At 45.4% G+C, this 15509-nt stretch overlaps 1 protein-coding gene across 1 annotated transcript; it reads right to left on the bottom strand.

The window, feature by feature from the left end:
- Window positions 1-1783: 1783 nt before the first annotated feature.
- On the bottom strand, window positions 1784-3851 carry LOC117842191 (F-box protein At1g10780). The gene is made up of 3 exons (XM_034722560.2): window positions 2801-3851; window positions 2402-2682; window positions 1784-2306 (listed from the first exon to the last, which is right to left on the bottom strand). The coding sequence occupies exons 1-3, from the start codon at window positions 3552-3554 to the stop codon at window positions 2070-2072; spliced, it is 1272 nt and encodes a 423-aa protein (XP_034578451.1). The 5' UTR covers window positions 3555-3851; the 3' UTR covers window positions 1784-2069.
- Window positions 3852-15509: the final 11658 nt, after the last annotated feature.

The following is a 15509-nucleotide window of genomic DNA, read 5'->3' as shown; positions in this document are numbered from 1 at the left end:
GTACCTTTAAGCCGCATGATGGCTTCAACATCATGGGCACAAATCGAGAAGCCTTCACCTTTGTTAGTCCAGGACCATAATAATCGATTACGCATTACAATAAAGATTTCCACATTTTTACTGGCTTCACGTCGAGCATGGATCCAAAGCCGAGTTCTTTAGGGTGTTTGGATACACCCTGCTAAAGTTTAGCACCTATCACATCAGATGTTTGGATGCTAATAAGGAGTATTAAATATAGGCTAATTATAAAAGTAATTGCACACATGGAGTCTAATTTGCGAGACGAATTTATTAAGCCTAATTAGTCCATGATTTGACAATGTGGTGCTACAGTAACCATTTGCTAATGATAGATTAATTAGGCTTAATAGATTCGTCTCGCGAATTAGCACAAGGTTCTGCAATTAGTTTTATAATTAGCTCATATTTAGTCCTTCTAATTAGCATCCGAAAATCCAATGCGACACTGCTAAAGTTTAACAACTAAGTATCCCAACACCCTGGTGCTCATCAGGCAATTGTGTTCAAGGCGGTTCGGCAGATGGCGGTCAAGAGGCTCGGATAGTTTGACATAGTCGTAAAGTAGCTATATATGGACATATGGCTAATAATATTAATTATATTTTATTTGACTTGCATCTTTTAACCTAAAGCCCCGTAGGTAGCAGCAGTCTCGCATTTTCATCATCTACTATAAAAATCCGCAACTAAAGCTTAGTTAGTGTCTCATGTACATCCTGGACTTGCTTCACAATCCTAATATTGGTCTTCTATTTCATTCATATAAGTTATTGGCTCATCTTTTATAAACATTAAAAGGGTTAGACATACCGGGATACATGAATGTGCCAATCATTCATATATGAGACCTAAGCTCAAGTCCAGTATTACTTACATTGAGAATATGGAGTTTAACCTACTAAGAGTCCATCTGGATCCATCCATATGTTCTTCTGTCGTTGGTTATTCTTTCCTTGCACCCTACTTTTCAGTTCTCTCAGTGTCATAGAAATTCTACCACTTCCTTCAATACTAATGAAAATTTTGGAACTTCATTCAGTGCCATAGAAATTTTGGAACTTCCCTTCAATGCTATTCCGTCGCTATTTCCGTCAATGTGCTGTTAACTGGGAAAAGATGATTTTGCCCTAGCCCCACCTGTCAATGCCCAGCTCCTCTTAATTCCTCTCGCTCTGCCCTTTTCTCCTTTGTGCGTCGATGGCAGCCGAGCCCCGCCGCCCACACACCGTGCGTCGACGGCTGCGCCCCGCCGCCCGTACCGCGCCGGCAGCCAAGCCCCGCCGTCCCTTGCCCGTGGCGCGCGCCGGGAGCCGAGCTCCACCATCTTCGCGGCACGCCGCCGCCCGTGGAGCCGCCCCACTCCAACGCGCCCTTCGCGCGAGCGCTGCAGCGGGCTACCGACCTCTCCTTCTTCGTCCCCTCCGCCGGCCGCTGGATCCCCAGGCGCCAAGCCGCGCAGCGCCACGGGCGTCTGGAACCGTTCCTCGTTCCCGCCAGTGACGAGGACGCGGAGACGTCTCTTAGGGTTCTCCTTGCTGATTCTGAAAGGCTTCTCCTTGCTGAGAGACTGAACTTGGAATCAGTCAGGACTGCTGAGAGACACAATTCCGCAGGCGCAGCTGACGGAGTCAGGACTGAACACGGAGCCAGGCTGCCAACATCTCAGTTGTCCCATGTATAGATCTCAATAAGTAAATCAATACGTCTAATAAGAAACACATCTTCAAGAAAGGTTGTCAAACAGTAAACAACATTGATGTTCATGCTTGAAAATGTTCATAGATGAAATGTTTGGTAAGGCAATGGAGCCGATTACAACAACGGTTAACAAGTTCAACACTCAGTAGGAATTGTTCCAACAACACCCTCTAGTACTCAATTTATGTACTAGATGGAAACAAACAGAAAACATAACTTAATAAACCACTCAGGAGGGTTGAAAATGGATCCTCCATCAGTACTGACAAAAAGCATTATTCTGGAATATAGTAAACAATCAAGTCCTCAATCAAATTAACCTTAAGAATCAAAAATCGCATCTCCATTTACTCAATTCGCACTTTCTTGTAGTTCATGTACTTGAACTTACATATCTCCTCAAAGAATTCGTCAGCAGCTTCATGGCAATTCTTCATCTGTGATATCCTGATGACCATTGTTCGCAGCTTCAAACTGTACTTCACAAGCGACTCGAGAGTGTTCAGCTTCTGTTCAGCATTGAGGGGTGAGCGCACAGTGATCAGAACCTCTTCCAAGCAAGGGATGAGGAATCTTGAATCCAACTGCATGCACAATTCAAATGAATTAGCCGTATGGCACATACTCCATGTATGACAATACCAATCAAATTAGGAACAAGCCATGACAGTTCACTCACGTTTTTCAGGCTATTTTTCTGGCACATGGCAGCGAACATGGCACCATGGATCTCAAACTTGCGGAGCTTGGGGTGGCTATTGAAGAAGTCGACCAAATCAACCTCCGGGAATGGCTGGAGCGCGTCCAAGTCGCCGCAGAACTCGATCTTCATCACCAGGTGCTTCACCTCGCTCGCGCACTGCAGCACCGAGCTCACTGCAGCCCAGTTCCACTGAACACCGCGCAGCGAGAGGTGTTCCAGATCTGGGAGCTTCCCAGTGTCCACCATGTGCACCCTCCCTGCATCATATCGCAAAATTGCTCATCGGACCCATCGGAACAGAGCTAACAATTAAGTCATTGAGGATTTGTTTTTTCTGCGAGGAAAGTAATCAAGGATTCGTGATGCGTGGCTCACCGGTGCTCTTGGCGATTGAGAGGCGACGGAGGCTGTGTCCACGCAGAGTAATCCAGGTGAATCCGTGGACCTCGAGCGACTCGAGGCGAGGCGCGGTAATCAGGAGTGAGCAGTTGCCGGCGCCCAGGATGTCGAGCCGGCACCGCACGAGGAGGTGAAGATCTAGAGCCACCGTACCGGAGCAGTCGCAGCCAAGCATCGACAGATCGGTGAGGTTGGGGCACGCCGCGATGGCGTCCCTGACGGCGCTGTCCCGCAGCGGCGCGCCGACGACCTCCAGCACGCGGAGCCTCTCCATCCGGCCCCACGCGGGCGCGGCCGTGAGCGACACCCCCCAGAGCCTGAGCTCCTCCAGATTCGCCACCAGGCCGATGCAGTCGAGTTGCCCACCCTCGGCGGCCTTTTCGGCGGCGGCGTCCATCCGCAGCTCGAGCACCCGCAGCGTGGCGCTCCGCGCGGCGAGCCAGGCGGGGAGGCGCTCCATGGAGAAGGGGCAGTAGATGACGAGCTCCCTGAGGCGCGCGACGGAGGCCACCATCCGGCCGATGGTGTCGTCCGCGGCGCCCCTGCCCACGGCGGCCGCGTCGAAGGCGTTCCGCGGGAAGAAGAGCGCGGGCAGGTAGGGGACGCAGTCGCGCCAGCGGCGGCAGACGCAGGCGCAGGCGGCCACGTCGCGGACGTTGCTGAGCATCGACAGGATGTGCTGCACGACGCCGTCCGGGACGGAGTTCATGCCGGTCTCGCCGCATTCCATCCGCTCCCACAGCGCTCGACGAAATGCCCCAGCGCACACTCGAGAGGCCGCTGGATGCCAAGGGATGGGTTAGATAGATCGGCACGCTCGTGAGGGAGATAAAGGGGGATGGAGGGAGTGGGAGTCGGGGGAGTTTGAAACTTGAAACGGGGGAGGATCCCGCTCGTTGTGATGGGGGATTTTGAAATTTCGGCGACCGTTCGCTGAGATTCGGCGAGTTTGAAACGGGGAGGGAGGCGGCCGGCTCCGAGGGTTTCCTTTCAGCATTGTGGTTTCCTCGTTGGCGGCGGCGCAGGCGCAGCAGCAATGATGCAGGCAAGCAGGGAATCATGGAGCTGGGCCGTGGGCCTGGATTGGTTGTCGCTTGTCGGAAAGTTCCGTGGCTTGCTCATGGGTTTTTTTCGCTGATTTGATGGTGTAGTCTGGGCGGCGGCGGTCTAGTCGTTGGTCTCCGTCAAGCCTAGGCTGTTTTCACAAATTTCTAGTACTTGGGAATTTTTTGTGTTTTTCCCTGTACTGGAGTGCAGAACTGTTGCAAATTCTGCTTTCATGAGCAGCCACGCCTCGGAGAAAACCCAATGCTTCAATTGTGAATAAAAATGATTTTGTAGTTCACGGACAGAGAATAGGACGAATAGGCATTAAATGGTCACACGAGAAGATAGAAGAGTTCTAACATAAGGCACTGAGAATAGGACAAAGAGGTATTAAGGGCGTGTTTGGGAGCACTTCACTCCACAAAAAATTGCTCCACTCCACAAACTTCAAAAATTGCCCAGCCAAACGCGTCTAGCTCCAGCAACTCCGGCTCCAGAAAAAAGATGGAGCAGGGGGTAGATCCACATTTTTTGTGGAGTACCTCAAGAGGTGCTCCAAAAATCTCCTTTTCAGACCTGCTTGTGGAGTTGGTGGGTATTTACCCACCATTGCCATCGGTTACAGATAACGATTCGATCTAAAAAAAGAACAGAGCTCATTCTCCCCGTCACCCCTTCTCCTTCTCCCCATTTTCTTCCTGCGCCACCCCAATCTAGCGCGCCGCCCCTTCCTTTCCCGGCCGCCGCCGGTGGTCCTTACCGGCAAGATGGATGGCGGCGGCGACCCTCCTCCACCTATTGCTCCAATTTCATCCTCAGCGCATCCTCAATGCTCAATTTTGGTAGGGGCCCATGCCGCCCAGAGGTTGCTTGCCGGCGCCGCCGGCCAGGGGAACTTGGGCGGCGCGGCCTGGGCCGGCATCGCCGCGCAGGAAGAATGCACGCCAGCCCTGGGCGCTGTCGGTCAAGGGCCCCTGGGCGTCGGCGGTGAAGGGCCCCTCAGCGCTGGCGGTCAAGGGCCCCTGGGCGCCCGCACCAGGGGTGGGTTGGGGGGCGAGGAAGAAGGCGACGGGGAGATGGCCGGCGGCGGACGAGGTGGCCTGGGCGGCGGCGCAAGAGGTGGCCTGGGCGGCGGCGCAAGAGGTGGCCTGGGCAGCGGCGCAAGAGGTATAGGTCGCAGGGGCGCCGCAGCCATGTTGGGCAATTCCAGGGGTCGTGGCCGTGTTAGCCAGGGCGGCGGCCGTGGCCGTGGCCGTGTGGCCGAGCTTGGCAGCGACGATGTGGCCGGGCTAGGCGGCGAGCCCATCGGCCAGGATGTTGCCGCCTCCACTGCACAACACTCAGGCGTGAAGAAGACATCAAAGAGAAAAGCTTCTGACACGGTAATGGTTTCTTGTGTTCCTTTCTTGTGTTGCTTGTGGATGACAAACTCTATATGGGGAATTCAAGATGTAGCAAATTCAGTTCCTGGTAGTGTCCTGAACCACTGTAATTTTTCACCACTGAAGTACAACTGACTCTGAATTGTGTTAGATAATCCTTGTTACTGGTACTTGCACTACTGCATGCTTGTGAAATTCAGTTTCTTTTCTTTGACAGTGCTTACCAAGTATTGTAGCCGAACCTGATGATGTGATTCAGATGATGTGAAACACTAGCTACATAATTCATAAAGAGTTATCAGTATATTACTAGAATATATATTCTTTGCTGTCATATACAGTTGTCTCCTAGGTTTCTGAGTTGGTAGGAGTCACATCTAGTTGTTCATTTGGTTATATAATAGACTTTAGTTGTTATATAACTGGCTAGTACCTAGTTTTCTAAGTTACAGGTACCCGATCAACAGAACTTATTGTTCCGATGGGTGTGGGCTTTCGATTAAGATCTTGTTGCCTACGGATTAGACGTACTGCTCTTAGGGCATTATTAGTTACTAGCACATTTGAAGGCACATTACGAATTATGTAGCTAGTGTTACTGGTACTTGCACTACTGCATGCTTGTGTTTGCATTTTTTTATCTCTAGAAGCAACCACATTCCTTGGTTATGAACCTACAGTAGTATCCCAACCCCATGTTCAGCAAAGGTTCATGGCAACCTGTAGTATTTATTCCTTGCTATCTGTTGCTATTAATTATGCTCATCCATGTAATTTCTGTTAGTTATTGAAAATAAAGAAAGGAGCTTGCTGTAACATCAATTAATTCTTAGTACTAAAAAGTCCTTTGGTAACATCACTGCATCAGGCACCAAGGTGAAAGGAAACTATTACTATCATAGTTCAAGAAGAAATACAACCATGTTTCATAATCTTACTTCAGAGCATAATAAGCAGTAGTATGCACGATTGTACTATCAATTTGTTAAAGAGATATGGCTGTGTGAATCTGTTAATTCAGGGTGATTCAATTGAATGGACTGATGCAAACACGACGATCATATGTTCGTTATTTGCCAAACAAGTTAAGAAAGGGAATAGACCGAACACTCATTTGAACTCAGTAGGCTATGATGAGGTCAGCAATGAATTTTTCAACCTCACAGCAATTCGTTTGACCAAGCGGCAAATGAAGAACAAGTGGGATAAATTAAAGATCGATTTAACGACTTGGAAGAAATTAATGAGGAAGCAAACGGGTACGGGATGGGATAGAGCAAGAGGTGTGATTGATATGGATGATGAGTGGTGGAAGAAGCCAAGGGCGGTGAGTTCCGAAACTATTTTATTTCTGTTAAGCAATAGGTTCATATCATTTCTTTTTTAAATAATGATGATGTCCTTGCAGGAAATTCCAGGTTGCGGCAAATTTTGAAAAAAGCCATTGCAAAATGAGGAGGACTTGACAGTGATGTTTGCTGACATAACTAATGATGAAAGCGATCATTGGAATCCTATGAGCTCTAATCCCATCATACCACCAATACAAGAGGATGTTGACAACAGACATGTGAATGAGGTTCATGATGTCCCTGATGATTGTGACGATGATGGAGTTGCTTCGGATGAAACAGATGAGGTCCAAGAGGTTACTCCTTCTCCTACTATTTTGTTAGCAAACAAAGGAATTCCACCAGCAAAGAAACAAAGAACTGGAACAGCACAAGTTATTCAGGAATAAGTAACCAAGATTGCTGAGTCTGCTTCCTCTTTTACATCTAAAAAATTGGGTGAAGTAACTGTGCAACAAGTCATGGATCTTGTGTTGGAATGTGGGGCAGGATATGATACAGATGAGCATTATATCACCACAGAGTTGTTTGTGAAGAAGGACCAAAGGGAAATGTTCATGACCCTGCCAACAAACGAGATTAGATTTAATTGGCTTCGCAGAAAGTACAATGCCAAGTATGGCAATTGAGGAATTGTGTCATTTTAATAATACTTTTGTTATTGAAACTAATTTTGTATTTTTTCAATTTTTACTTACTTGTTGGACTGAAGTATTGTCATTCAACCTTAAGTGTTATTTTAATGCCAAGTACTTATTTTATTTTATATGTCATATGATCTCTTATCTGTAGGAAAGTGAGAGCGATAGTGATGACTCTAATGATGAAAGCGAGGTCTTTTGGAATCTTATGTTGGGTGCTGCAGAAATTGCACAAATATATGTTGACCTCTACCTTGTTAAAAACCCACCAAGGACATCTGGTGTAAGTGGAACAGGATGGCTGCTAGAGACAATGAAAAGTCCTGGAGAATGTCATAGACAACTACGTATGAACAATGAAATCTTCTTGGATCTTAGTGGTGTGTTGGTGGGAAGGTATGGGCTGCGACCTTCTATGCACATTAACACAAAAGAGATGCTTGCTATGTTCCTATACACATGTGCTGGAAACGAGTCTAATAGGAGAGCTCAAAATAGATTTAAGCATTCTGGTGAAACTATTAGTAGGGAATTTGATGAGGTTCTAAATGCTTTGATGGCTATGGCGAAAGATTTCATTCGACCAAAGAATCTCAACTTCCCCACAATCCATAAAAGGATAAGAGATGACAAACATGCATATCCACATTTCAAAGATTGCATTGGTGCACTTGATGGCACTCATATCCGTGTTGCTCTTTCATCTGATGAGCAAGTGAGATATATTGGAAAGACCGGGGTAGCCACTCAAAATGTACTAGCGGTATGCGACTTTGACATGCGTTTCACTTATGTTTCCACGGGACAACCTGGAGCTATGCATGATACAAGTGTGTTGTACAATGCACTAAGAGTGGATGAAGAATTTTTTCCACATCCTCCACAAGGTAACATGTATTCAATTTGATATATGAATGTGATTAACATGCAGCATTAATCCATAACTCATATTATTTTTATGTGAATATAGACAAATACTACGTTGTGGATGCGGGATATCCTAATCGTCCTGGCTACCTCGCTCCTTACAAGGGTGAAAGGTATCATTTACCGGAATGGCATAGAGGTATTGAACCTAAGACGCCTATGGAAAGGTTCAATCGGGTTCACTCATCTATCCGCAATGTGATTGAGCGATCTTTTGGACTATTAAAAATGAGTGGCAAATTCTTTGGAAGATGCCACCATATCCCATGTACAAGCAAAAGATGATTGTTGTGGCTACCATGGTCCTTCACAATTTTATTCGTGAGCATGGAGGTCAAGATGAAGACTTTGCTCGGTTTGATCGTGATCCTAATTTTGTTCCTACAATACCGGAAAGATATAACAAATATGTAGTTTCGCAAGCGGCGTCAGATGGGACAACTTCCGCACTCAACGCGCCAACTATGGATGTCTTTCGTGATGAGCTAGCCACCGCACTCTCTCTTGCTTGGAACTAGTTTGTATTGAAAAGATTGATTTTGTACCGTATTTGTTGCGACCTTTCATTCGGTACAACGTTATTTGGTTCAATATTTTTTGCCATGGGAAAAAAACTGAAGAAAGTATTGTACGCTATTTTACCGTAGCACCGGAAAAAAAAAATCAAAAACACCCACGAAGGGTACTGACGGCCTGGTTACTGTAGCAGCGGGAAAAAAAATCTAAACCATGCTAAAAAGTCAACCGATCCAACCACCAAGGGCAAAATAGAACATTCCCACCAAAAACTCATTTTCCTGGAGCTGGAGCACAACAATATGCCAAACACGTTCAACAACTCCACAGTTTTTTGGAGTTGGTGGAGTGGAGCTGCAAAAGTGTGGAGCTGGTGGAGTGGAGCTAATTTCTGAAAGGTGGAGTGCTGCCAAACACCCCCTAAGGGCTAATTTAACCGAGCTTCAGGGCTCCAGCTCCTCCTGCTGACGCAGTACAGTAGTGTCAGAGGAACCAGAGTCGGAGGAGCCACAATTTGCAGCTCTATCAGCTTCTCCTTTGGCTGTGAGAGGGAGGAATAGGAGAGAGAAGATTGGCTCCAATGAACAGCGTCGTTACAGTATTGCTACAGGATTTTGTCGGGAGGAGCCAAAGCTGGTAAAACTCTACCAAACTTGGGGGTGTTTGGATTTTAGTCCGGACTAAAATTCATGTCACATCGAATATTCGAAGGCTAATTAGGAGAACTAAATATGAGCTAATTATAAAACTAATTACACTCATGAAGGCTAATTCTCGAGACGAATCTATTAAGCTTAATTAATCCATCATTAGCACATGTTTACTATAGCACCACATTGTCAAATCATGGACTAATTAGGCTTAATAGATTCATCTCGTAAATTAGCCTCCATCTGTGCAATTAGTTTTGTAATTAGTCTATTTTAATACTTCTAATTAGTATCTAAACATTCGATGTGACAGGAATTTTAGGAGCTCCTAAAGAAATAAACGGGCCTTGCTCTAAATGATCGGATGAGAAGATATGAGAGTTCTGACATTTATGGCCAGAGTGGGTCCCATCATCAGGACTTGCACGTTGCTGACAAAATGAAAAATCAAGTATAGGTTGTGATGGAATGTTTGGAGCATCAATTGTCTCATGCACACTGTGGATGCTCTTATAGCAGCTCCAGCCGTATACCCTTCCCAAAATTAGTGAAGATGCACATATGTTAGGATTAATCTCCACCGAATTTGGCCCAACAGTCAAATCCAACCCTGATTCTCCATCCTCGACGACAACTCCATTGAAGACAGACGGTCGGTCTCTCTCCCTCTCCCTCTCTAGCTAGTTTCGGTTTAGATGAGAGTCATGTTGCTTATCACCCGCTAGATGAACACCTAGATGCTCCTGTGTTTCTATCAATGGTATCAGAGCCATACTAGGTTATAATCTAGATGGAGAAGTTTATTTTTCTCGCACGAGTTAGAGATACGAAGCATTTAGAACAAGATAAAAAAAATGAATAAAAAAAGAGGGAGGAGCGGCGGCCGCCAGATCCACCAACGATCGCCGCCGGCGGCACCATGCCGCAAGACCGAGCCAACGGCTGCAAGATCTCGTAGAAAAGGGGAAAGAAGATAGCAGCTTACCTCGCAAGCCCCACCCACCGGAGAACTTCGGGAAGACGCGGCTCACCTGCAGCACCGCTCGACAGCTCCGCGCTCACCCTCGGGTGGACGCGTGCACCGGCGAGCGGGCCTAAGGGGAGCCACGGGGCTGCCAGCCGGAAGGGGTGACCGAAGTGCGCGGGCGCCATCACCTCACTCTGCTCGGGCCGCCGCTGCGCTCAGCGGTGCTCGCTCGTCGGAGTTCGCTCACCAACGGACTCGGCTCTCACTCGCTCGGTGTGTGGCAGCGCTGAGAAGAAGGAAGGAAAGGAGGAAGAACGCGTTGTGGTTACAAGGGCGACGGCCGCCTGGCGTTTTTGCTCAGCCGATGAACCCACGCAACCGTTGATCTCGATGGACGGCTGAGATCGTTCGAGCTAGTTTTGGCCCAGGGAGGGCGATGCGGGTGAGAGTGCGAGGCAGGCCGAGCCGCATTCACGCGCGGGCTGGCAGCATAGTAAAGTTTGAGGCCTAGGCAGGCTCTGGTCAGCTGGGCCGTGTTGCGATGGCGTTCGCTGGGACGCAGGTAGGCCGTTTCCGCACTCAGGTGGAAAGAGCACAGAAGATTGAGCCCCTATTTTTTTTCTTTTCCAGTTATTTTAGCAATTTTCTGGAAATTGATTGATGGATCAAATAAAATTAGTTTTCAAGAGTTTTCCTGTGGGTAAAATTCTCAAAGTCAAGTTTAAGCTTCCCCTACATTAAGTTTGAATTAAGATGAATTTTTGGCTTTATTTTGCAAATTTTATGCATTAAGTTGAAGTTTTTAGTCTTTTTCTCTAATTAAATTGGAACCAACAGGAAAATTTAATTAGAAAATAAGTATTTTTTCTGAGTATGATAATTTTATCTACTGACCAATGTTGTTGATAAAATTGTTGTACTATAAGTTTAAATTTATCATTATTAATTCTATTTATGCCCAATGGTGATTTAGAATTGATTTTGAGAAGTTTTATGTTTTAATTTGACCAACGTTGAATTAACTCAATTTTTTCTGGATATTTGTTTTTAGGCAATCCTATAAGCTTTATCTCGTCCATCGAGCCCCTCACATGAGGGAACTACAGCTCGTGGTGAGAGAAGGTCGAGATAGCGCTTGCGCTATCCGATATTGATTTGGCACTGACTGCTCCTTGTCCCATAGAACCTGAGGACCCCGTGAGGGCCGAAAATGAAAGTCAGGATGATTTCGACAAAAGGGTGCGCGACCATGCACCAATAAGAATGCAGTAAGATCTCGATCGTACGAAGTGGGGCTCGTCAAACAGAAAGTGCCTGATGGTGATCAAAAGTTCCATCACAGAAGCAATTAGAGGAGCAATCACAGAATTTAAGACCCCCACTGAGTACCTGACAAAAATGGAGAGTCAGTTTACGGGCTCTTCAAAAGCATATGCAAGCACCCTCATAAGAAAGCTTGTCACTATGAAATACACTGGCGGTGGTGTAAGGGACCACATATTGCGAATGAGCAATATGTCTTCCAAGCTAAAGTCTATGGAGATGGAACTTCCAGAAGCATTCATAGTTCATCTGATCTTTACCTCACTGCCTAAAGAATTTGAGACATTTGTTGTGAATTACAACTCACAGCCAGAAAAATGGGGTATTGAGAAAATGATTACCATGTGTGTGCAAGAAGAAGAGAGGCTTAAGGGCTCATCCGGTGATACTATCAATTACCTGAGCCAAAATAAGAAGAGGAATTTTCAGAATTCTAAGCTAAAGAGAAACCTCAGTGGAACGCCTCTTCTTCTAAGGCACATGGAAAGGCTCCATTGCAAGGTCACCATCAAAGATCAAACCATGAAGTGGTGGTGGATAAGGACACTTGCAAGTGGTGCAAGAAGAAAGGGACACTATCAGAAGGATTGTCCAGAGTTCATGAAGCACCTGATAAAAAAGGTGAGGATATTACTACATTTGTAGATGAATCCTCGTATTTAAGTTATGAAAAATCTACTTGGTGGATTGACTCAAGTGCAACTGTTCATATTACAAATTCATTACAGAGATTCCATACGAGGAGGATCCTACAAAGAGGAGAACGAAGCATTAATGTTGCAAATGGCGTCCAAGCTGAAGTCGAAGCCGTTGGAGAACTACCATTAGAATTAGCAAATGGCTTTATACTTCACTTGAGAGATGTTCTTTTTGTACCCTCTTTGCGTAGAAACTTAATAAGTGTGTCGCGCTTAGATGATGATGGTTTTACTTGTCATTTTGGTAATGGACAATGTGAAATCAAGTTTAATAATAAGATTGTTGGTCTTGCCTTCAGACAAGACGAGCTTTATTTATTATCACTTTGTGAGAATGTGAATGAAATAAGTGTTGTGAATGAAAATGCCTCCTCGTCTATGAATGTAAAGAATAATCGAAAAATAATTGATGATGTATCATCGAAATTATGGCACTGTCGTTTAGGCCATATTTCGAGGGGGAGAATAGAACGATTAGTTAAGGAATCAATTCTTCCGCCCTTAGAATTTTCCAATTTAGAGCAATGCATCGATTGCATTAAGGGAAAATTCATTAATAAAATTAAGAAAGATGCCAAGAGAAGCACATGAGTTTTAGAAATAATTCACATAGATATTTATGGTCCGTTTCCTATGACATTTGTGGATGGTTATGATTCTTTCATAACATTCACAGATGATTACTCATGTTATGGTTATATTTATCCAATCAAAGAGTATTCAGAAGCGTTGGATAAATTCAAGATATTTAAGGATAAAGTAGAAAATCATCATAACTTAAAGATTAAAATAGTCAGATCTGACCGTGGGGGGGGGGGGGGGGGGTACTACGGTCGGCATACCCCGTATGGCCAAGTTCCTGGACCTTTTGCAAGGTTTCTGCAGGAAAATGGCATAGATGCTCCTGTGTTTCTATCAACATCATCTAGGTACTATCTGGAACAAGTATTATAGCGCATAGGAGCTCCCCCTTAAGCCTTTTCTAATGGTGGAATTGGTTCCTAAAGAAAACACTAGCCATGTAATCAATTCCACTGAGTCGTATCCCTAGACCGGTGGGCCCAAGAAGTTAACAAAACAATCAAAAATAGCTTTATTGAATCAGCCAAGGCCCCACGTGCAATAAAGTAGCCTCACATCCTCCAATTGTCGCCCACCACTTCGATGTCTCCGATTCTTCTTTGCTAGAATCAACTGCATGCAAGTTTTGATAATCGGCGAGGGTTCAACTCTTATTTTAGGTGTGATTCTTTTCTCTCTCTCCATGAAGATTCGTTTGCTCCAACTGATGCACTGGTTCCTCCAGTCACCACATCGAACGAGGGTGCAATCAGTGGAAAAGGCCTTAGAGCATCCAAAATGCAAAGAGATTGTGAATTTTAAGGTCTTGCATGTGCTCAAACATGCCATTAAATAGGTAGCACAAAGGTTGAAAGATCAAGTTGATTAAAACTTGGATGTGTTTCCTTGCAAGCCCACATTCCAACCTGCTCGCGACAAGGGGATGAAGTGTTGTGCACTTGTGCGTCCTTCTCTGATGGCGAGCCCCAAAGTAACCTTATCTCCCTTCGCTCATGCACAATTCCCATTCTCGTCATCTATGTTTCTCTCGGGAATCCTAATATTAGCGGCAACAAGAGTATGTTGACAGCGAATTTTGACCGATAAAATCCCATAAAACCTGGAATAAGGAAACTAATATTTTTTTGATAAAAGGAAAGGAAATCCTCAGAGAATCCAAGTGCAACACATTCAGATTCATGTGGAGTCGAGCAGGAGACGTGATGCTTAACAAGTTGACGGGTGACGTGATGCTTAACAAGTTGACGGGTTGCATGTTAAAGGCTCACGTGTGAAAGAAAGAAGAAACAAGAACTTGGTGGTAATATAAGACAAGGAAGCCTCATTAGTAAGGACTTTACGTAAGGGAAGTTAGAGTCCGTGTATCTTAATATTCCTTTTGTTTTGATATTTATCGTTAGGTAAGTTTTGTACGACTCATTATTGTAGTTGACTAGGAGTCATTAGTCCAGGGTACAAATATGTACCCCCAGCCATTGTAAAGAATAATCATCATCAATCAATCAATACAAACTTTCAGCGCCATGCCGCCAAAACCCTAGGAGTAGGAGTAGAGTAGATTCGACTAGTCCCTTCTAGCGCGCAAGGCTTCTTCGGCTTTGATCTCAGACGAGCTTGTAAGTACCGTCACCCAATCATTACGACCTCTATCAAAACTTTCTAAGTTAAGTCTTATATTCTGATATTGTTGTGTGGTTAGTTATCGAGTTATCTTAGATTGTAAGGAGAACTTTCTAGGATTTATCCAATATTCTACTTGTCTTCGACATTGCTCACAGTTATCGAATAGCTTAGATCTGGCTAGGTTGTCTTCATCAGCTCCATTGCCCTATTTAAGCGTTCACAGTTATCAGGTCATATCGGTTGGTAGATCTCGCATGCTTTTACTGCTTTATATATGCTAGGTTCAATAGATCTTTACAATTGCCCCTCGTATTGCTAACCGTCAGGCCTTTGGCATCAGCACGTTGCTGTTGAGAGCCGATGCTTTGGTTGGGTCTTATCCGTTTCTCACGGAAGCATGATAACACCACTGAGCCGATAGGAGCGCGTACAAGGTCTTGCTGTCGCGAGCTTGTCTGATTAAGTTAATGGGCTGAAGTTAATGCCCTCTCGCCATGTTACCTTGTCCAAGGTCAACTACATGGTCATGATATTGATTAGGTTTTATTAGCTTAATTAGCCTGTAAGCGGTAGACAAGAGGTCCTTGTTTGCTGTGTTCTAATATTTTAGGTTAATAGATTATGTCAATGCCCACTCATTCGTTTTACCTTGTCTAAGTTCAATTACACTTACCAAGACATTGACTAGATCTGTTAACCTATCTGATGTGCACATGGTTAACAAGGGCTTCCTTCATGGCTGTTGTGTTACAATGCTTTATCTTAGCTCGTCGGCTGACATAGCCGATGGTACATGCCATTAATATTTTATTTATTCACACCGCATGCTTACATTAAATATCTACTTGTCGTGGTATTTATTCCAAGAACGCCTACCCATGTGACGGGTCCATGGCCCCGGGGTCCTCAATAGGACCGTATTCCTGCAACGCTTGGCCCAACAAGAGGTGCGGTGACAACGCGCACCTGAGTTGGCC

This window comes from Setaria viridis, chromosome 2 (genome assembly GCF_005286985.2).
Source record: "Setaria viridis chromosome 2, Setaria_viridis_v4.0, whole genome shotgun sequence".
Lineage (NCBI taxonomy): Eukaryota > Viridiplantae > Streptophyta > Magnoliopsida > Poales > Poaceae > Setaria > Setaria viridis.
This window is presented reverse-complemented; position numbering and strand designations above follow the sequence as displayed.

Bases quoted from the DNA above. Each gene is read 5' to 3' on its own strand.
- LOC117842191 (XM_034722560.2), bottom strand. From the start codon at position 3,554: ATGGAATGCGGCGAGACCGGCATGAACTCCGTCCCGGACGGCGTCGTG. The intron at 2,683-2,800 runs GTGAGCCACGCA...GATATGATGCAG, and splicing joins CTCAATCGCCAAGAGCACCG to GGAGGGTGCACATGGTGGAC. The intron at 2,307-2,401 runs GTGAGTGAACTG...TTGTGCATGCAG, and splicing joins AGAAAAATAGCCTGAAAAAC to TTGGATTCAAGATTCCTCAT.